At 50.3% G+C, this 21,549-nt stretch overlaps 1 protein-coding gene across 1 annotated transcript; it reads right to left on the bottom strand.

Moving 5' to 3' along the window:
- Positions 1–512: 512 nt before the first annotated feature.
- Positions 513–21,145, bottom strand: TRAIP (TRAF interacting protein). Its single transcript, XM_080812974.1, has 15 exons — positions 20,945–21,145; positions 15,340–15,397; positions 14,746–14,829; positions 12,668–12,707; positions 11,930–12,057; positions 10,636–10,730; positions 10,025–10,138; positions 9,083–9,170; positions 8,391–8,480; positions 7,867–7,955; positions 3,631–3,786; positions 1,916–1,964; positions 1,517–1,666; positions 1,367–1,417; positions 513–1,161 (listed from the first exon to the last, which is right to left on the bottom strand). Exons 1-15 carry the CDS (start codon positions 21,040–21,042, stop codon positions 1,042–1,044), a joined length of 1,410 nt encoding a protein of 469 aa, XP_080669100.1. The 5' UTR covers positions 21,043–21,145; the 3' UTR covers positions 513–1,041.
- Between the last annotated feature and the right edge of the window lie 404 nt (positions 21,146–21,549).

Here is a 21,549-nt window from a genome sequence, read left to right as displayed (position 1 = left end):
TCTGGGAGAAAGTGCTCTTGAAGTTAAGACCCAAAGGTCACAGATTATTTATTTTGCTTGCTGGGAGTTCCCTGTATGGCTATACCTGCTTACCTAATTGCTTTCCAGCCTATGGCATTTGGCCTATGCCCAGCTTAGAGACTGTGGACAAAACTGCAGTGATTTAGGGGCGCCTGGGTGGCTCAGTGGGTTAAAACCTCTACCTTTGGCTCGGGTCATGATCCCAGGGTCCTGGGATGGAGCCCCACATCGGGCTCTCTGCTTGGCACGGAGCCTACTTCCTCCTCTCTCTCTGCCTACTTGTGATCTCTGTCAAATAAATAAATAAAATCTTAAAAAAAAAAAAAAACAAACTGCAGTGATCTCATTCCTGCTGGGGTCTCCTGGTGCCCTATGAGGGGGCACATGCCTCAGGGTAGGGCTACTGAGTCTGAGTCTAGGTGAAGGTCCCATTTTAGAAAATTATGCCAAATGGTTTGTCAAAGGTTGATGCAAATATATACTCCCAGAGCCATGAAGAAAAGATTCTATCTTTTTTATTTTACATAGAAATCTCCCCTCCCCCTCCAACCATCCTCTCCCTACCACCATACCCATCCTGCTCAGCTCTGACCATGCCTAGCAGCAAGTCAGAAGCAGGCAGAAGCTTGGGTAGGCTGAAATTGCCCAAGAAGCCCCAGGCACTTTGGTCCATACAGTCAACAAAAGACCTTAGTCTCGAGAACCTGCAGCAACCCAGGCACATCGGCTATGAACAGGAGCCTCCAACAAGGAGGAAGTTCTGCTGGTCTCACTTCAGCAGCCACATGTAGGCCCAGTATGGTAGATCCAGTTGGGGTGGGGGTGGGGGGGGCAGGCAGGGTGAGTGCAGGAAAAGCAAGGCTTCTGGGCCTCACCCTCATCCCCATCTTTTTGTCTACCCTTGCCCTTGGGGCTGGTCCTGGAAGAGGGGCCATGCCCCCCCATGTCCCCTGCTGAGCCAGTCCTGGCCTATAACTTGGAGGCACAATATCCGGCCATTGATCTGGCTCACTGTTCTCACTACCACAGGAAGGTGTCCAGCTTGGCCTGGGAGGGAGGGAGTGCTCGTCTTGCCGCCACTCTCTGCTTAGTCTTGGGCTTGGGTTTCACAGGCAGTGGGCGGATCGTTGACGTGTCAGTCTGAAGAAGATGTCAAGGAAGAGGCCTAAAGAAGAGACTGGGCAGCAAAGGCTTAAGCTTGGGGGCTGGGCAGCTCTACTCTACTCTACTCTACTCTAGCTCTGCACACTTGAGACTGTAGCCACTTCCAGGCTGGGGGCTGGGGGTACAGGTGAGGGACGGTGTGGCTAGCTCAGCTCCGCCCAATGTTACAGAACAAGGATACAGGTTGGATGAATTTTGTCCGACCTCCAAGCCCATCGAAGCCTGTCCTTACCTAAGGTAGAAGGAAGAAGTGAGTGGGCCAGGCTAATAGGCTAGGGGGCTGGTCACCCAAGAGCACTGGCACTTGCCCCTTGTGGGAAGCCATACTCACTGCATCTGTGCTGCGACAGGGCTCTGCCTTGGCTCTTTTGGGCTGTTTCTGGCCGAGGACAGCATTCCGGATGAAGACAGGAAAGGCACTGGCCAGCTCCTCATCTGGCTCTCCCACACAGCGCTGGCCACCCAGTGAGAGCTGGGACTCCTGGAGGGCAGACCCCAAAGCCAGACCTGATGAGCCCAGTGGCAGTGGAACAGGACCAGGACCTCTGGCACCTCACCCAGATGCAGAAAGGATAATGAGGAGAGTTCCCAGGTAGTTCCGAAGTGTTTCAGTCCTGGGCCAGGAGTGAGAGGGCTCTGGCAAGACCCTGCCCCCTCAGCAGCCCAGCTTCACACTCAGTCGTGGCAAGAGTTGGATAGTGACTGCCTGACTTCTTCTGGGAAGCCTTACCTGCTTGGGGCCTTTGGCCATCTTCTTGGGGATGTCCTGAATGGGAGAGCTGCGAGAGCGAGACATGAAGGAAAGAGGCAGGTGAGCAAGACACAAGGCCAGGCAAACAAGGCTCAGCACACAGCCCTTAGGGAGCCACCACAGGGCACGGCTTCTGTAATGGCGGTGTGCTGGGCAAGTCCCCTTGGTCAGCCCCACCCCACATGCAGGTCTCTGAACAGCTGGACATGATCACAGCTGCCAGAGTGGGGAGGGGGAAGTTGAAACACTTTCCAGTCTTGTGGCTTCCACTTGAAGCCAAGCCAATTCCAATGCTCCCCAAGGCCTCAGGCACCATAGCATGTCCTGGGCTCTTTGTAGGGCTGGAGGCCCCACTGATTCACCGCCCACAGGAGGAAACCCAGTCATGTCCATATAAGCAGAAGGCACCTCGTGAGCTAAGGCTTAGCCGCATCTGCCCAGAGAGGGGCCACCAGCTCCATAAGACCCTTGGTTGAGAGCTCAGAAAGTGTTCTCATTACACAGAGCTAGGCCATCTTCCTAGATAATCTGTGCAGGCAGGGTCTGGGGGGAGAACTGATCATGGCCCAAGCCGTGGCCATTCACTCCCAGCTCCAGAACTAGACACAGTATTTCCATCCAATTCCTGGGGACACTAGCAGCTGAATACCCTCTCCTGGTATTTACCCAGGTGGGTAAAAGGATGGTAACGTAGCTCTGACCATGTGGCTTCTCAAAGCCATGAGGACAGAGCCAAGATTGGGCCTGTCAGCTCTGGAGCCCTCCACTCCTGCCCTCATAGCCTGTGGTGAGGCTACATGATGACCACGGGAAGAGTCTCCACTTGCTGCAAGTTTGGCCCTGGAGAGGCGGATCCAAGGTGGAAACATCCTGGGTTCCCCCACTCTCCCTTTAGGTCCTAAAGATGATAGAAATGTCTTACCCTTTATAGCAAAAGAGACAACATCAAGAAACCAGTGCCCTAGGCACTTGTAGGTCCCGACAGCAGCCCATATGCCCAAGGGTTGCTTTCCACGGCTACCACGCCTGACGCCGTATGACATAGGTATCTCTAGCCCTGAGGGCAGGGAGAGGTGGCGAGCCCAGCTGGCTCTCCATTTTGCCCTCTCCCCAGTAGTCTTCCACCTTCACTGCCTAACACCTTGATTTCTTTCTCTCATCTCCAAAGTCTCTGATTAAGGAATGCCCGTGGAGGTATTCCCAGTCCTCTTCACCCTTAATACAGGTCCCACCCAGCCCCCTGCAGCTCCCCACAGCTTCTTACACCTGCTCCATGGGACACCCCCTTAGGTGGTAGAGTCCTGGGCTCCATGATTTGAGATGGTCCTAAGCATGAGCCCAAGAGGCACACAATAGAAGAGGAAGTTCAGGACTCTGGTGGGCAGGCATTCAAGGTATGGGGAGCACACACATCCCCCAACATCATCAACCCAGACCTGACCCTACTGGGACCCCTGTGTACTCTCCAACTCACATCATAGCACATTTGCTTAAAGGGTGATAGTGATGACTAAAACAAGCAAAAGAAGAACTCAGGAGAGAGAAGAAGAGGTGGTCAGAACCAAAGTCAGGGCCAACCCCAGGTGACCCTCACTGCCCTGTCAGCCACTTGGGAGTGACAAGGGCAGGGCCAGCAGAGACCTCTTCGTTATCCTCCCTCGAGGCTGTGGACAGGGCCGGGGACTACTACTTACCGTGCTATCTCTTGGCAGAGCTTCTTGGCACGGCCATGATGGATGCTGGAGGCCTGGGATGGAGGGGTGTTGACATCAAAGGTGGCATTGAGGTCAATGTCCTCACCAAAGGCTGGTCGGCGAAGCTTTAGGCTCAGCATCTCCACAGGGGCTGGGCTATAGGCAGAGTTGGCCTGGTTACTCTGGACCACCGAGGCAGTCCAGAAGGACAACAGTCCCTGAAGCATCAGAGATGGCCTGGTTCCAGGGGTCTGGAGCCCACATCTGGCTCAGGGCCACCCTGCAAGGAAGCCTGAATCTCTATGGAAAAAACCACTTGGTTTAGTGCTTCAGTCATGGGACCAGTGAAAGTCTTCAAGACATGGAAGGAAGAAAGCAAAACACACACAAAATCCAAGTGTACAAACAAAAGGCTGCGTTTTGACCAAACAGCTTCATTTGTCAGAATGTAGTGCAAGGGGCCAGAGATGTGCCCACAGACTGATGGTGACGGCAAATGGCACAATATTGGAAATGGTCAAATGACTCCCCAGAGGGCTGGCACTTTCACAGCCTGAATATGATGCAGACATTAAACTCATGTTTTTTGGAGAGTAAACTTAATAACATGGGGAAATGCTCATACATGACATTTAAAAAGTAATATGAAACTCTGTGATAAAAGAAAAAACAGACAAGTTGGACTCCAAAAAGATTTAAAATTGTGTGCATCTAAAGACACTGTTTGGGCACCCAGATGGCTCAGTCAGTTGAGCATCTGATTCTTGGTTTTGGCTCAGGTCATGATCTTGGAGTCATGGGATCGAGCCCTCCACTGGGCTCTAGGTTTGCAGCAGAGTCTGCTTGTCCCTCACCCCCTGCTCCCATGCTCTCTCTCTCTCTCTCAAATAAATAAATAAAATCTTAAAAAAAAAAAAAAAAAAAAAAGACATGGGGCACCAGCGTGGCTCAGTTGTTAAGCGTCTGCCTTCAGCTCAGGTCATGATCCCAGGGTCCTGGGATCGAGTTCCGCATCGGGCTCCCTGCTCCACAGGAAGCCTGCTTCTCCCTCTCCCACTCCACCTGCTTGTGTTCCCTCTCTTGCTGTCTCTGTCTCTGTCAAATAAACAAATAATATCTTAAAAAAAAAAAAAGAAGACACTGTTAACAGAGTAAGAAGGTGATCCACAGAACAGAAGAAACTATTTGCAAATCATCTCTCTCGTAAAGGACTAAAATCCAGAATATAGATAGATAGAACTGAAGCCCTGTAACAGAAAACAAACAAGCTAGTTCAAAACTGGGCCCAGGGCCTGAATAGACTTTTCTCCAGAAAAGATCTACAGATGGCCAGTAAGCCCATGAAAAGATGCTCAACGTCACTGGTCATTAGGGTGATGCACATCAAGGTTACCATGAACTACTAATTCACACCCAGGAGGATGGTTGCTAGAAACAACAACAAAACCCCAAACTAACAGAAAAGAACAAGTGTGTGAGGATGTGGTAAAATTGGAACCCTGGGATGCCCAGCTGGCCCAATGGGCGGAGTGGGCGACTCTTGATCTCGGGGTCATGAGTTCAAGCCCCACATTGGGTATGGAGATGACTTAAAAATAAAATCCTGGGGGAAAAAAATTGGAATCTTTGTGTACTGTTGGTGGGAATATAAAATGGTACATCTGTCGTGTAAAATAGTACAGCAGTTTCTCGAAAAGCTAAAAATAGAATTACCATATGATCCAGCCGCTCCACTTCTGGATATACATCCAGAGCTGAAAGCAGGATCTCAAAGAGATATCCGCACAGCTATGTTCATAGCTGCATACTCACAACAGTTAAAAGGTGGAAGCAACCCAGATGTCCGGCCACCTGGCCACATCCGGCCACATCCAACCTGCTACAACATGGGTGAACCCTGAGGACATCACGCTGAGCCGAGTCACAAAAAGACAAATACTGAATGATTCCCCTTAAATGCGGTATCTGGAGTAGTCAGAATCATAGAGACACAAAGTAGAGTGGTGGGTGCTGGGGGCTGGAAAATGGAAGTTATTGTTTAATGAGTATAGAGTTTCAGTTTTTCAAGATGAAAAGGGTTCCGGAGGTGGCTGGTGGAGATGAAACCACATTACGTATGTAATGTTACTGAACTGTGCCCTTGAAAATGCTGGTAAATTTTGTCAGGTATGTTTTGCCACTGTAATTCGGGAAAACAATTCTATGGAAAGTACAGTATTGGTGCATACACATTCCCCCCCCGCCACCTTTCCCAACATAGAGAGAAAGGACTTGAAGAAAATATATCACAAGTCAACAGTGACCTCTGCTAAGTCCGTATTTTCCAAATTCTCAATGATGAGTATGTTGTTACCTTTATAATGAGGGCTGGTGGTATTCTGTTAGAAAACTGCAGCTATTAGGATTTTTCCAGCCTATCCAGGCCTGGTGGCACTCCTGTGGTCAGAGAACTCCGGGGAGTGGCAGGGCAGCCCCAAGAACATCCTTCCTTTAGGGACCTTGTCATCGGGGGTGTCCAAAGCCCTACTCCCACTGCTCAAGGACAGAGGGATGTCCTGTGAGGGTCTGAGTCCCTGGCCGGGAGCCCACTGGGGCATGCAGATCGGAGGGCTTTTGGGGCTTCGCCATCTGACCCCCCCCCCCCAGTTTGTCTACCCTACTGGACCATGAGCTCCAAGAGGACTGAGAGGGCCTGACATGCAGTGCGCCCTCAGTGAGAACCTGCTACCGAAGTCTGGGCCTCATTCTGGTGTGGAGTGGTAAAGAAAGTAAGCAAAAGCAGGTATGCAGAGTCCCAGGGAGCCTGGAGGCATCCCTCACTGTGAATGCCAGACACAGAGCACAGGTGTGTGGAAATGCCCTGAGGCCCATGGAGTGGGAAGTGCAGGGAGGACGGTGGAACTTGTAGATAGCAGCCTGGAGTGACAGCCTAGGAAAAGGATTTTTACTTCCTGCCTTGAGGCAGTTTGAGTTCTAAATGCCTGACCACATGAGATGGCCTTTGAGACTATCAGATCTTCACGAGCCAGGCTCCTGACAGAGCCCTTGTGCTACCTGAGCTTTCAAGCCGCCGTGGCCACTGGGCTCTGAGAATGGAGTGGGGAGGAAGGACCAGACACGGAGTCTAGTTTGTCCAAATCAGCAACACACCGGACCTCACAAAAAATCACACTCCCACAGCCGTTTCTCAGTCCAACCCAGACGGGTGGGCGGGCAGCTCTAGCTCCATGAAGAGACACTGGAGGGTCTGAGGTAAAAAGGAAAGAGTACGGTTGAAGAACTAAAGGTACGATGAGAATGAGAGGACCCTGGCTTATTGGCACTCACTCCCTGGTGAGGAATGTTCGTGTAAGGAAGCAGGTAGTGAGGAACACAGAGCAAGATGTGGCTCCTGGTCTACTCATCGCCGGGTGTGTGCACACGGGCTGGTCCCATGAGTGCCTCAGGTACGGTGTCGAGAGGTCTGGGAGTGTCTGGTGGGGGAGGGAATGACGTGAAGCCCAGGAGCTGATAAGCTGGGCAGACAGGAGAAGCCGGAGGATGGTCACCAGCCTCACCTTCAGGTGGTGGCCAGGGATCCGGCCAGGAGGCACCACAGAGGTTAGCCAGGCAGACTCCAGCAACTGATTGTATGTGAGGAAGAAGGAGCATAATGATTTTCCAAAGGACATTGAAAAGTGACTCAAATAAAAGGCTGGGCCACTGGCTTATATGCTTTCCGTCTGGGCCAGCAGCTGGGCAGCTAGGCAGGACAGCCCTGAGGTGCTCTTAGCTGGTCAGCTTCTGTGAAATACTCAGGAGGAATGGGTAGCCGGTCCTGGCAGGGATGCCCATCCCTCTGCCTCTTGGCTCCCCCTGCCGGCAGCTGTAATGCACACATTCCTGAGAGCAGTGGGGAATTTATTTTGGTGACTGGTTTCATGTTTGTTTCAGAATCTGGGGCAGACAGATGCATTTGGTAAGCATTCCATAAACAGGAAGCGTGCGGACAGTCAACGCTCCTGCCCCTTCCCTGCCTGTCCCTAGGTCCTCTCTGGCTGACCTTTCCTTGTCAGAGCCCAGAGCTTGCCTCAAAGCTGTTTTCCAACTACATCTTGGCTATGTCCCAGGGCAGGAGGCCCACAGTCTTCAGGCCCACACGGACCACCCACCCAACCAAAGCCAGGATTAGTGAAGACCCTTTCCGGGGAGTTCTTTCAGCTTATGACCCCTGCACACCCCAGAAAGTCAACAAACCTCTCTAAAACCAGGCGGTTGACAGTCTCACTGTCCACTGGTGGCAGGTTCAGGGTTTCCTGCAGCATCGTTAGCTTTTTTTTCAGGCTCTTGGGGAAGGAAAGAGAAGAGTGTGAAAGCAAGGTTGAGGCAGCAAGCCCAGAGAGACGGCCAAGGACGTGGATTACATGCACAACAGGCAAGCCCACTGGGAGCAGAGCAAGGCCTGAACCCCCAACATCTGGAACCCCTGGGATCATCCAGTCTCAGAACCCCTCTCTGGTGAAGTCTCTCCTGTGGTGAGGCTACGTCCCTGGGGATATAGGTACAGGACATGCTGTAGGAGAAGACCCACGGTGCTGTCTGTCCCCTACTGAGGAGGCCCAGGCTCCAAATCAGGGCCAAGGTATACATCCTGACCCCCTCTGAGCCAGGAGGATGCAGGGAAACCAGAACCACCGCCACGGACTGGGACATAGGTTCCTAGGCTCTCGGAGGATGCACAAACAACTCCTCATTCCTGTCTGGCCAGGGATGTCCCTCACCATGATCTCCTTGTCAGCACTCTGTAGATCCTTCTGGGCCGACTTCAGCTCCAACTTGGTCTGGTCTAGTTCAGAGTAGACTGTCTGCAACTATAAGAAAGTATAGGGAGTAAAGACCAGGCCAGCAGGCGGCCATGTGCTCTGCCCCCACCTGCTGCTACCCAGCACACGCTCACGGGAGTCCCGGGTCCAGAAGAGTCTGAGGACACAGGGGGAGACCCTGGCTTTGTGGGGCCTGTCCATGCCCATCTGGAGCTGCCCGGGAACTAGGGCTGTGTTCTATACCCGACAGCCCATGGAGGCACCAGGCCTAGAGATAAAGCAGCTGTGCTGAAAGAACCGGGTTCCAAGTATGTTCCTCCTACTCTAGGCCTGGGACAAAAGCAGGCCTCTGACACTGTCACATTCAGGATCTGTGCTCTCCAGCCGAGAGGTGCCAGAGGCCAGGGAGAATAGATGGCATCGTGAATGTACATGTACGGCTGGGGGGGGGGGTGCCTGTGTGACCAGCTACCCTAAGTGGACAAGCCACAGAGCCAGAACTGGGGCCCAGTAACCAGTCCCTGTGGGCCACCCAATGGCCCCACGGAGTCTGCTGTACCATCAGGGCCCACGCCTTTGCTCAGGGGACAGGAACGAGCACGACAAAAGGACAGCCACCACGCCCCTCACCTTTGGTTCCCCACTGTTACCTTGCTTTTGGAAGAAAACAAGTCCTTCTTCAGTTTGTCCGCCAGCTCCCCTGAGGCCTTCCGAGCCTCTTTGAGATTCTCGTACTCTCTATGAGGGGGCCAGGAAAAGGGATGTCAGAATGGGGCACCCTGCTGGTCAGACTGCACCCTGGCACCAAACAAACATAGAGCCCAGGCTGTCCCCTCAGCCAGGTCTCCTCCCTACTCTGACCCCTGAGCCCAACAGGGTGGGGCTGCAGAGGGTCCTGCAAGGTGCAGGGGGAGTCTCTGTTCCCTGCCTGTCCTACAGGCCCTGGTGATTGGAGAGGGTATGCATGAAGCCCCGCCCTCACTAGGGTCTCAGGAAGAGGCCCCTATACCACCTGGCCCTCACTGGAGACATCTGGATCCTCCACGCCTGTCAGCCACGTGGCCCCTTCTCCACAACCTCACATCCACAGTAGTGGCGAATCTGAGCAAAGTTTCTGATTCAAGTTAGGCAGAGTCGGTAAGTGCTGATGGGAAACAGACTTCATTTATCACGATGGGGCTTATAGCTCAGAGAATGGTGCCAGTCTGCTTAGGAATAACACTTCTGGGGCACCTGGGTGGCTCAGTCAGTTAAGCATCTGTCTTCAGCTCAGGTTGTGATCCCAGGGTCCTGGGATCAAGCCCCACATGGGGCTCCCTGCTCAGTGGGGAGCCTGCTTCACTTCTCTTCACACTCATTCTCTCAGTAACCCAATGAGGCAAGTTATTACTATCCCCACGCAGGAAGCTGGTCAGAGGCTAAGAAACGGACTCCTAGCCACATGGTGAGAGATGGGGTCACGGTTCAACTGAGGCAGGATAGCTCCAGAGCCTGCCCCTTTACTCAGCCTGCTCTGCTTTGTAAGAGATGGGCAACAGAGAGGGTGCTGTGGCTTAGCTCCTGGACTGGGCCACAGGGGCCAGAGGACACACTTCTTGAGGGACACGCAGTACACAGCCAGCTGCTCCACCGCGGACTGTCCCACACCCATGTCTCGGATCATCTCCTCCACCTCGGGTCGCTGGCTCTGGAGCAGGAGCTCAATCCTGAAAAACACCCAGCCCACGACATTTAGAATCTGGAGGCTGATGGGTAGGTACCCAGTGCAGCTCTGCTCTCCTTTGCTGCTGTTGCTATGGTGACAGCCTGGCCTGCCAGCATGCTTTAGCAGGCGGGTCTACCCAAAGAAAGGCCCCGCAGCAGAGCCGAATGCAGCTGCAGGGATGCCGCTGGGGAAGAACAGGTGCTGACAGGTCCTCAAGGTCAGGGATCCCCGGAGAAGGGTCTCTGGAGCCAAAGACCTGCCAGGTCACTGGGGCACGGGCAACAGAAAGGGGGAGGACTGAGGCCAGGGGCCCCATGGCAAGTGGAAGAACCCCCCAAGGCTGAGTGAGGATACGAGGGCCCACACCCTGCTGGCCTGAGCTCCACATGGCTGATGGAGATTTGAGCCTCAGAGGTGATCCAAGCCCTACTGCAGTCCTAAGAGCTGGGCCCCAGGACTGGAGGAGTGAGCTGAGGGTGGTCCAAGCGCCGGGCTCACCGCTCCATGGTTCGCATCTTGGTCCTGAGTCGGCGTGCCTCCTCCTGGGCTTGCCTGCTCTCGTCCTGCTGCTGCTCCAAGTACTTCATCTGCTTCTGCACAGCAAACACACCCATGCCCACCTGTCGCTTGGAGGATCCCAGGCACCAGGGCTAAAGTCATCCTGAGAACTCTACTCTGAAACTGTCCACTTTTCCAAATGCCGATAACCATGTGTCCTCAGCCCCCCGGGAGGAAGGCTCCTGGGCCCCATTGCTTTTTCTGCTCTGAGGCCCTACACCAGCTGCTCCTTCACCTCCCTGCTTGCTTCCTCCTGAGATGTGTCTTACCCCAGGCACATCCCACTATCTAGAGGCCCACTGTGGGCTGCCGAGGTCCCATGGCTTAAGGGCTCAGGGTGCATGTTGTGTAGGCAGCTGAAGAAACACAAATCCAGGTCTCATTATCCACCATCTAGACCCAAGGACAGTTACCAATCAGGATAGGAGAGCTGGACCAGAGGCAGTGGGCCAAGCTACCCTCAGCACAAAAGCACTCCATCTCTGACCTGGGAATGCCATTGAAGATGCCCGCTCTGCGGTCAAGTACTGATTCACTCCTTCCCTCCCACTGGCCACGCCACGTGATCCAACCCAGCCACCAAGCAGGAACAGAGACAACGAACACCCTGGGGCTCTGTCTGTTCACAAAGATGGCTCCCATTCCCTTTCAAATGGCATCCAGCAAGGACTGCTCCTTCTTACGAGGCCAGAATATCAACTGCAGGTTCAGATCAATCGCCTCATGCCCCTTAGAGAGCAAGAGGCTCACCAACCCAGCCTGATACAAAATTCATCTGGGTCTAGAGCGCCTTGCTCTGCAGGCTTTGATCTGCTCGGTCAGCTCAGCACATCTGACTTCAAAGGCCCCCTGCTCCTCCCTGGGATGCTGTTTGATCTGGCTCCAGAGAGCAGCCCAGCCAAGGACTAGAGTGCTAATGGAAGGTTCCTCAGTTTGGCTTCATTGGTGGAGTACAAACCACTTTTGGAAACAAGGTCCAACCTCACTGAGGTCTTGGCTGAGCTGACCCTCCGAGAAGTGCCGGGAAGGCCTCACCTCTTCATACTACCTGGCGCAAAATCCGTAAGCACGGCCAATGTGACCCTTTGCTTATGGGCTGGATGGGTACAATATGGGTGGCCTGGGGAAGAAGGGATTTGCCTCCATTTTATAACCGCACAAACGAAGGTAATGACCAAGGCAGAAGCAGAAGATGAACCCAACCGACTTGTGCCCATAGGACCTGGGGACCCACCTTGAGGGTGGAGCACAGCATTTCAGCCTTGTCTAAGGCCTTCTGCAAGGATTCCACGGTGGCGTTGCGCTCTTCCAGCGTGTCCCGCAGGGTGTCAATGATGACCTGACTGTCCCTTTTCTCCTTCTCTGCAGCAGGGGTGGAAAGGGGGAAGGCCTGTTCACTCATCAGTGTAAGAAGCTGAGCCCTTGGGCTCCAGCACCGCACCCCAGAGCCACGTAAGGAACAAGTCTCCAGTCAGCAAGCTGGGTGGCCTGCTTCTCTCTCTGGCACACACCAAGCCAGGGAAGCTAAGCCAGAGTCTCTTCATGCATGGGATGAGACCCTCTTTCTGCTGCTTAGAACTACTTGAGTAAAGATTTCACTGCTCTCCATTCCCAAGGGTCTAGTTAATTCATCATCTTAGAACTCAAGCAGGTTTCCTGCGAAACTCAGCAGCCAAACTCTCTCCTAGAAATAGTCTGTCCCATTTGGTAGTCCCTTCCCAGCCCCAGTCCTGGGGCTCTCTCTTTGTCCTCAGACAAAGAGAGAAAGCTCGTCGGGCCTAGGTGGACAGCTTGAGGCACCTCCCTTTCCTCCCCTTTCCTGCCAATCACAAGAGCTGGCAAAACTCTTGGCTGTACAAAGCAGGGAGAGCCCCTAGCTTCGCCAGAAGGCTGGAACCATTCTTCCCAGGGCCTCTCCCCCAAGCACCGAGGTCAGGGGCTTCCCAGGACCCCTTGTCTCTTACTAACTCACCTTTCTGAGAAAGCTGGGCTCTGGTGTTATCCAGTTCATTCTACAAGGCAATATCCACAATAAGAAGCAGAAAGGCATCATACCTGGCTTCCACACAGCATCCCAAAGGCTTGCAGGGAGATCCAGGAGGGGACAATGAGGCCTGCAGGTCCAGGGAGGCACAGACCCTGATATATGTCATGGCCAAGCTAGGCCCACAGTGGAGAGATACGTCTTGCTTTTTTATCTCTATGCTTTTTTTAAAAAGTAGGTAAGATGGAGGAAAATAATCTGAAGTACAAGACCCTGGGACAGGGAAGGAGGCAGAACGAGGCAAGAGAGGGGCCAGAAAGGGGCAAGAGAAGTGAAGTTGGACCTGTGGGATCAGTCTCACAGCAGAGGCTTCCATCACTTCCTTGGTCCTGTGCTGGCCCTTACACTCTCTGGGCTTCACTCACTGGGGACACAGAGTTGGGAGGGCTAAGGACCTTGGGTCACCACTCCTTCCCTCTACCCAGGTCCTGCTTGCTCCACAGTCTACTTCTCTCCAAGCTCTGAGCTGGCTCTGTGTACCACAAATCTTCCAACCCTAATAAAGCAGGTAAGCTGGGACAACTTCGTGTCTCTGGATGAAACCTCACACGTGCTAGGCTCTAACCAGACTATTGTGAGGGTCAAATGAACCTCTCAAAGCCCGGGCGTTAAGTTACAGAGCCATTGCCACAGAACCACTGAGAGGCTGGGGCAGAAATGAGTCCAGCTCCCATTCAGGAGTTTAGAGCACTCAACACCCCCATGGGCAAGAGAAGTTTTCCATAAGCAGGAAAACCAAGCACTGAAGAACTGAAAGGCTTGGCCAAGGGTTCATCGTGGTGCTGGATGGAATTCAGGCAAAGCTTCCCCCAGATCACCCTTTCCAGGTCAGCATGAGACTCAGCATTTCACCGGTGACCAATACTAAAGACCAGCCCCAGTAGAGGGATGAGCTCCCTTCTGTCAAAATCCCCCACCCAGGACTCTAGGGCAAAAGCTTTTGGTGGCTGGGTGGCTCAGTGTCGGCAGAATATCCTGGAGAGCAAATGGTGGGTAGAGAAGGGCATGCACGGGCTGCCAGAGAACAGACACCAACCCAAAGCTCCCCAAAGTTACCTGCCTCCTACACCTAAGCAAGGTGCCTGTAAGCCCTTGCTCCAGACTACTCAAGATGCTGCCTCTCTGTCTCCTAGAGCTGGCTTTGAAAGCCAGAAAGAAAGGGAGCTGCCTTTGTTGTCTTTATCACAGGGAGGACACAGCTTAAAACCAGGAGCAGTTACCATGACGATGAACGTGCTGGCTTTAAGCACAAAAGCTCTACGTTCTTGAAGCAGGAAGGTTCCAAGGACATCACAGCAACCCGGGGCCAAGGCCAAATGAACCCTGGGCTGACAGATGCCCAGCAAATGAACCCTCGTGTCCAGGTGCATTGTGAATCCCAATCCCACTTCCTCAAGAGGTTTTGACCAATTCAGTCCCCCGGTATACAAAGAAAGTTAAATCTTGGACTTGAAGGGAAGAAGTATAGGAGGAATGGTGGGTTTCTGCCCTGGCTCACATCCTGATTCCAGTGGTTCTGCCCTCCATTCCTGGTCCCGGAAAGACTCGAGCAACTGGATATATACCAAGCTTCCCCACAGTTTTGAGGCACAGCCAGGTTTGTGAATAATGGGTCCACACATCCTCCATGGCTGAGGACTAGAAGAGTTTTCTGATCGGTTTCTAGCTGTCCAAGCAGCAAGGTGGGCTGGAAAGGATGGCTGCACAACCTCCACGAGGTGAGAGAACCTGAGGAGAGACACTCTGGCCTTTGGTGGGAATCGCTCTGAAATCCCAAGGGCGAAGGCTCACAGTCACGTGGCTCCCTTCTTCCCCAACAGTGTCTCTCTCCAATGACTGGGTCTTTATCATCACTTTTCCTTTGCTCTCTTACCCTCTGCCTTGAAACCTCTACAAATCTCCCTCCAGACTCTATCTCCACAGTTTACACACCCACTCTGGGAGGGAGCAGAGGGTAAATTCTCAGAGGGCTTGCAGTGCAGTAGAATGACATAAATCCCAGGTACCTTTAAGAATTCTGCATCTAAGACACTCTCCTCCTCTTGGGCAAGGTCAAAGAAGAGCTTATTAATAATGGTTCTTCTGCCAACCTGGATGAAAGGACAAGAGAGAGTATGACTGTATAGCTGAGTCACGTGCAAGGCCGACAGGAATGGACATGCTGCTTAACATGGAGCCAGGCCTGTTCTCAGGCCTAACTTTTCACAGCACATCCCTTGGAATCAGATGAGCTCCATAACCCTACAGGTGGCCCACGCTGGTGCCACTGGTTTGGTGGTTACTGAAGTCATGTCACCATAGACCCATGTGGTAACTGTTCAAAAGACACCCCAACTCTAGGTGCTGGGCACTGAGGATGGGAAAAGGCAAGGAAGGAGGTCAAATTTAGCCAGGTGAAGACCAGCCTAGGTAACAAGTCCATCTGCCAGCTATTCTTGGGCACAAGTAGGTCTCCTGAGCCACTCAAAAGCACAAGTAAGGCTTCATCAGTCTCAAACCATGAGGGTCCAAAAAGGTCAAAGATATTGTTCAGTTTCAGAGATTTTTTCTCATTCCTCCTCCCCAGCAAGGAAAAGGTGTTTTCACCCCATCGCCCTCACCTGGATTCGACACTGTGGGCAGGTCCGACTTGGTGCTGTCTCAAACCACTGAATTAGGCTGGAATGGGAAGCAGAGAAGCAGACTGGTGAGCTCTTGCTTGGGCAGAGATGTACAGGCCAGGCAGTCACCCTGACCACAACAGCATCTGACTTACTCCTACTCAACCTGATGCCTGACCACAAAGGAGGGTAGTATCACAGTGGGACAGCACATCCCATGGGGCCTCACTGGTACAAACACTCTGACCAGTCGGCCCTTTTTTGGCCCTGTTGGTGTGGCCATCCTGACCCGAGCTGCTCTTTTGTCAACATTCCAGGCTCTGACTAGGATGGAGCAACAGCCAAAGCCCAGGGTCCCTCAGAGATAGGGATTCCAATAACACCCCCACTTTAAGCTAGGACTCCAAAGGGCTACACTTTCAGAGTAAGGGTACACTAGAAGTAAATGCAAGTTGTGGTAAAAGCAAAACACAGTCCAGCTTCACCTCATCTATCTGAGTGGTCCAACAAAACCTCAAGCCTTAAACTCTAATTAATCTCCTACTAGTAGACTCTCCCACCAGGGACCAGGGAGAAGCAGAGTCCTTTCTGGAAGGTAATACCATCATCCCAGGTCTGTTTTTTTCTGTAAATAATTTTCCATATATTAGGCATGAGATAAATTCAAAGGTACACAGGCACAGTGCAATGCTATACAGCGATGAGAATGAGTGAGTCTACATGTAAGAACAACATTATGGATGAATCACATACATATAACATGGAGGAAGAGAAGCCAGATACAAAAGATACATTATGTATGACTCCAATTACATAAAGTAAATGTTTTAGGTTGTTTGTTTGTTTTTTTAAGATTTTATTTATTTATTTGACAGAGAGAGAGAGAGATCACAAGTAGGCAAAGACGCAGGCAAAGAGAGAGGTAGGGAAGCAGACTCCCCGCCTAGCAGAGAGCCCGATGCGGGGCTCAATTCCAGGACCCTAAGATCACAACCTGAGCCGAAGGCAGAGGCTCAACCCACTGAGCCACCCAGGCGCCCCCGTTTTAGTTTTTTCAAAAAAGCAAATAGACAAGGGAAAAAGCACTACCCATGCAAACCAGAACATACACACAAAGACTTCAGATATGGAAACTGTCAGACACAATATAACACAGCATGCTAAGGAAATAAAAATCAAGACTGAAAATATCAGTAGAGGGGTGCCTGGCTCAGTAGGTAGAGCATGTGACTTGATCTTGGGGTTGTGAGTTTGAGCCCTGTGGTGGGGGTAGGGTTTATCCTAGAAAAGAAAAAAAAAATATCAGTAGAGAACTACAGAATAAAAGGTGGCATGGCCGAATTTAATAAGAACCAAACAGAAATTCGAAAATAATAAATGGCCAAAATTAAGAATTCAATGGAGGAGTTTAATGGCAGTTTACGCACAGTTGAAGAATTAGTAAAATGAAAAGATAGGTCAGAAAAAACACTAAGAATCAAAAAGACAGAAAAATACATGAGATGGTAAAAGATATAGAAAATAATGTGAAAAGCTCTAGCATACATATAATAAGGAGTTCCAAAAAGAAAAAGTATTAGGTGGAATTATGCACATTCCCCAAGAAGTCTATATCCTAATTTCTCAAAACTGTGAATATTTCATCTTATATGACAATAGTAATTTTGCAGATGTGATTTAGGATCTCGAGACAGGGGGCGTCCTGGGTGGCTCAGTCGGTTGAGTGTCTGCGATTGAGTGTCTGCTGATTGAGTGTCTGCCTTCGGCGCAGGTCCTGATCCCAGGGGGATCAGGGATAGAGCCCAATGTTAGGCTCCATGTTAGGTCCGGGGTGGCTCAGTGGGTTAAAGCCCCTGCCTTCAGCTCAGATCATGATCCCAGGGTCCTGGGATCGAGCCCCACATCGGGCTATCTGCTCAGCAGGGAGCCTACTACCTCCTCTCTCTCTGCCTGCCTCTCTGCCTACTTGTGATCTCTGTCAAATAAATAAATAAAATCTTTAAAAATAATAATAATAATAAATAAATAAATCTTGAAAAAACAAAACAAAACAAGATTATTCAGGGAGATTATCCAGGTGTGCCCCCATGTAATCACAAGGGTCCCTAAGTGAAGCAGGGGTGTCAGAGTCATACAGAGAGAAATGAAGATGGAGAATGGGGCCATGAGCTAAGAAAGGCATATATCTACTTACAAACATTGACTATAACCCGGTAAACCCATTTTGGACTTCTGACCTCTGGAACTGCAAGATAATAAATCTGTGTTGTTTTAAACCACCAAGTTAGTAGTAATTTGTTATAACAAATGAGAAACTAACATGAAAACAGATAATGAACTAGAGACAAGACCTGAAAAGATAATGGCTGATAATTTTCCAAAACTAATTACAGAAACCATTCCACAAGTTAGAGAACCATAATGAATCCCAAGCAAAATAAGTAAAAAAATGGTAACAAAAAGAGAGCTGAAGTGCTGTGTTATTGTCAGACAAAATAGACTTCAAGTTAAAAAAGGTACAAAAAACAAAGAAGGAGTTTATATATTGATAAAAGGTACAATCCACCAAGAAGAAATAACAATTATAAACACACATGTACCTAACAACAGAGCCAAAAAAAATATATGGAAGAAAATTGGACAGGATTCAAGAGAGAAATAGACAGCTATACAATAAAAGTTGAAGAAGTCAATGACCCACACTTTTAATAATGGATAGAATAATCAGACAGGTAATCAATAAGGAAAGAGAGGACTCAAACAACATAAACCAACTAGATCTAACACACAAATACTCCACCCAATCACAGCAGAGTATGCATTCTTCTCTAGTGCACATGGAACAGTCTCCAAGATAGATCATATGTTGGGCCACAAAACAAGTACCAATAAGTTTTAAAAGATTAAAATCATACAAAGTGTTTTTTCTGATCACAATGGAATGAAACTGAAAACCAGTAACAACAACAACAAAAAAAAAAACAACTGGAAAATTCACAAATACATGGAAATTAACACACTCTTAAACAACTGATGGATCAAAGAAGAAATCATAAAGGAAATTAGAGAATACCTTGAGATGAGTGAAAATGAAAACACCACATACCAAGACTTACAGAATTCAGTGAAAGCATGCTAAAAGGGAAGTTGATGGCTGTAAACACACATACATCAAAAAAAAATACCCATTAGATAACTATTATTAAAAAAACAAACAAACACAAACAGAAAATAACAAGTGTTGACAAGGATATAGAGAAATTGGACCCTTGTGCACTGCTGATGGGGATGTAAAATGGTGCAGTCAATGGGGAAAACAGTAAAGCAGTTCTTCAAAAAATTAAACATAGAATTACCATATGATCCAGTCATCCCACCTCTGGGTATAACCCAAAAGGAATGAAAGCAGGCACTTATACAGATACTTGTACACCAGTTCATTGTAGCATTATTCATAGTAGCCAAAACATGGAAACAACCCCACATTCTTTAACAGATGAAGGGATAAATAAAATGTGGTATTCCCATATAACCGAATTTTAGTCATAAAAGGAATGAAATTCTCATACATGCTACAGCATGGATGAACCTTGAAAACATTACGCTTAGAGAAGTAAGCAAAACTCAAAAGAACAAATACTGTATGATTCCACTTACACAAGATACCCAGAATAGGAAAATTCAAGGAGACAGAGGGTAAAATAGAGGTTTTTGGGGCAACGGGGAAGAGGGGTAATGGAGAGTTGTCATTTATTGATACAGTGTTTCTGTTTGGAATGATGGAAAAGTTCTGGAAATAGATAAAGGGAATTAAGAGGTACAAACTTCAAGTTATAAAATAAATAAGTCATGGGGTGCCTGGGTGGCTCAGTGGGTTAAAGCCTCTGCCTTCGGCTCAGGTCATGATCCCAGGGTCCTGGGATCGAGCCCCGAATCGGGCTCTCTGCTCAGCAGGGAGCCTGCTTCCCTTCCTCTCTCTCTCCCTGCCTCTCTGCCTACTTGTGATCTCTCTCTCTGCCAAATAAATAAATAAAATCGTTTAAAAAGCAAACAAACAGGGTTGCCTGGGTGGCTCAGTGGGTTAAAGCCTCTGCCTTCAGCTCAGGTCATGATCCCAGGGTCCTGGGATCGAGCCCCACATCTGGCTCTCTGCTTGGCAGGGAGCCTGCTTCCCTTCCTCTCTCTCTCTGCCTGCCTCCCTGCCGACTTGTGATCTCTGTCTGTCAAATAAATAAATAAATAATCTTAAAAAAAAAAAAAAAAGCAAACAAACAAATAAATAAATAAATAAGTCATGGAGAGGAAGAGGAAAGCATAGGAAATATGCTCAGTAATACTGTTGTATGGTGGGTGCCTGGGTGGCTCAGCAGGTTGGGTGTCTGCCTTCCCATCAGGTCATAATCCCAGGGTTCTGGGATCAAACTCCACACTGGACTCCCTACTCAGCAAGGAGCCTGCTTTTCCCTCTCCCTCTGCAGTTTTCTCACTCCCTCTCTCAAATAAATAAATAAAATATTTTAATTAATTAATTAATTAATTAGACAGAGAGAGCACAAGCAGAGGGAGTGGAAGGAGAAGCAGACTCCCCACTGAGAAGGGAGCCTGATGGGGAGCTGGACCCCAGGCCCCTGGGATCACGACCTGAGGTGAAGGCAGTCACCAAACCAACTGAGCCACCCAGGTGCCCCATAAATAAATAAATTTTTTAAAAAAATACTGCTGTATAGTGACAGACAGTGACCACAATTAAATCATGGTAAGCATCGACAAATGTACAGAATTGATGAATCAGTATGTTGTGCAACTGAAACTAATATAATACGGTATGTCAATTATATTTCACTATTAAAAAAAGAGCTCTGAATCAGCCAGTCCACAGATGCTAAGGGAATCTTTCCTCACCAGCTGTACATTCAAAGGGTCAGTAGGATGGCTGGATTAGGGAGCATCTCCTTGCCCTCCATGTTTGTTTGGCTTTTTTTTTTTTTTTAAGATTTTATTTACTTATTTGACAGAGAGAGAGAGAGAGATCACAGAGGGCAAGGGAGAAGCAGACTTGCTCCGTCCCAGGGCCCTGAAATCATGACCTGAGTCGAAGGCAGGTGCTTAACCAACTGAGCCAACCAGGTGCCCCCTTGCCCTTCCTTCCATGTTATCTTGGGATTCTTGGCGTCAGTGAATACACTGAGGAGTCCGACCAAAGAGATGACTCTGGGTGGAATAATCCCAAACCATCAACCAAACCACAAGTCGGATAGCCAGAGGCCTACCAGGTTATCTCAAAGAAATAAAAGCCCTCGTTAATTTGGCGAAAGTCACCCCTGCCCGGACTAATAATTTTGAAGTCACATCTCTCTGCTAGCGGATCAAGGAAGCTCCAACTTTATGTTCACCGAACCAACTCTGTTTCCCTCGACTCAGTTCAGCTGTTACCTCCTCCGGGAAGCCTGCCCAGACCCGCCTCTGCTCAGGTCGGGAACCTACCGTGGGAATCAGTCTAGTGCCGTCTTAATCACCTGTCTGGGCTCCGCCGGGGGACCCAACACCCCCCACTTCTGTCGCCGTACAAGGCCGAGAGCCCGGCCCCGCCACTGTGGTCACTCACCACTGAAGATGGAAGGTGTGGCCGCAGTGGATGGCGGCCACATCTCGGGAGTGGTCGAAGAAGTCGGAGCAGATGGTGCACAGCGCACGGATAGGCATGATGATTGATCTAAAGGGGATCAGGCAGCCAAGGAAACCTCGACGGGTCCAGCTTCGCGGCCGCGCCCCCGCGTCCCCGCGGGCTTCAAATTTGGCTCCACAGCGCAACTTCCGGGAGCGAACCGGAAGTGGTAATAAGGAACGTGGAGGCGGAGCCCGGGAGCTGGGTCTGGATTGGACGAGACATGGGGGCGGGGCTTAACGACAGATGAGATTCCTAGGGCTGAGCGCGAGACTGATCTGTCAGTGGGATCTCTCCAGTAGCTCCCGGAAGGAATCGGCAGGTACCCCCAGTAGCTATGCCGCCGGCTGGCCCCTCTCTGGGGCAAGATAAGACATTATGGTCCGAAGCCAGATCTGGTGTGAAGCGCGCCGGGCACGGGCTCCTCAGCCCTGTTCTATTAGGGCAGGCTTCTCTGCACTTCGGGAGAGTCGAGAAGACCGAAGCCGTAGGGAAATGGGACGATGGTCCCGATGGAGAGAGGTCTCCTGGGCTCTGGGCAATGC

Source organism: Martes martes (genome assembly GCF_963455335.1).
Source record: "Martes martes genome assembly, chromosome: 1".
NCBI classification, from domain to species: Eukaryota; Metazoa; Chordata; class Mammalia; order Carnivora; family Mustelidae; genus Martes; species Martes martes.
The sequence above is the reverse complement of the archived record's forward strand: the minus strand, read 5'-3'. Positions and strand labels throughout refer to the sequence as shown.

What these genes read in the sequence shown, in the direction of transcription:
- TRAIP (XM_080812974.1), bottom strand. Translation starts at nt 21,042, where the DNA reads ATGCCTATCCGTGCGCTGTGCACCATCTGCTCCGACTTCTTCGACCAC. An exon ending in AGCCCAGCTTTCTCAGAAAG is followed by an intron (nt 12,058 to 12,667) that starts GTGAGTTAGTAA and finishes CCCCTGCTGCAG; the next exon opens with AGAAGGAGAAAAGGGACAGT. An exon ending in TGTTTTCTTCCAAAAGCAAG is followed by an intron (nt 8,481 to 9,082) that starts GTAACAGTGGGG and finishes ACTTTCTTATAG; the next exon opens with TTGCAGACAGTCTACTCTGA.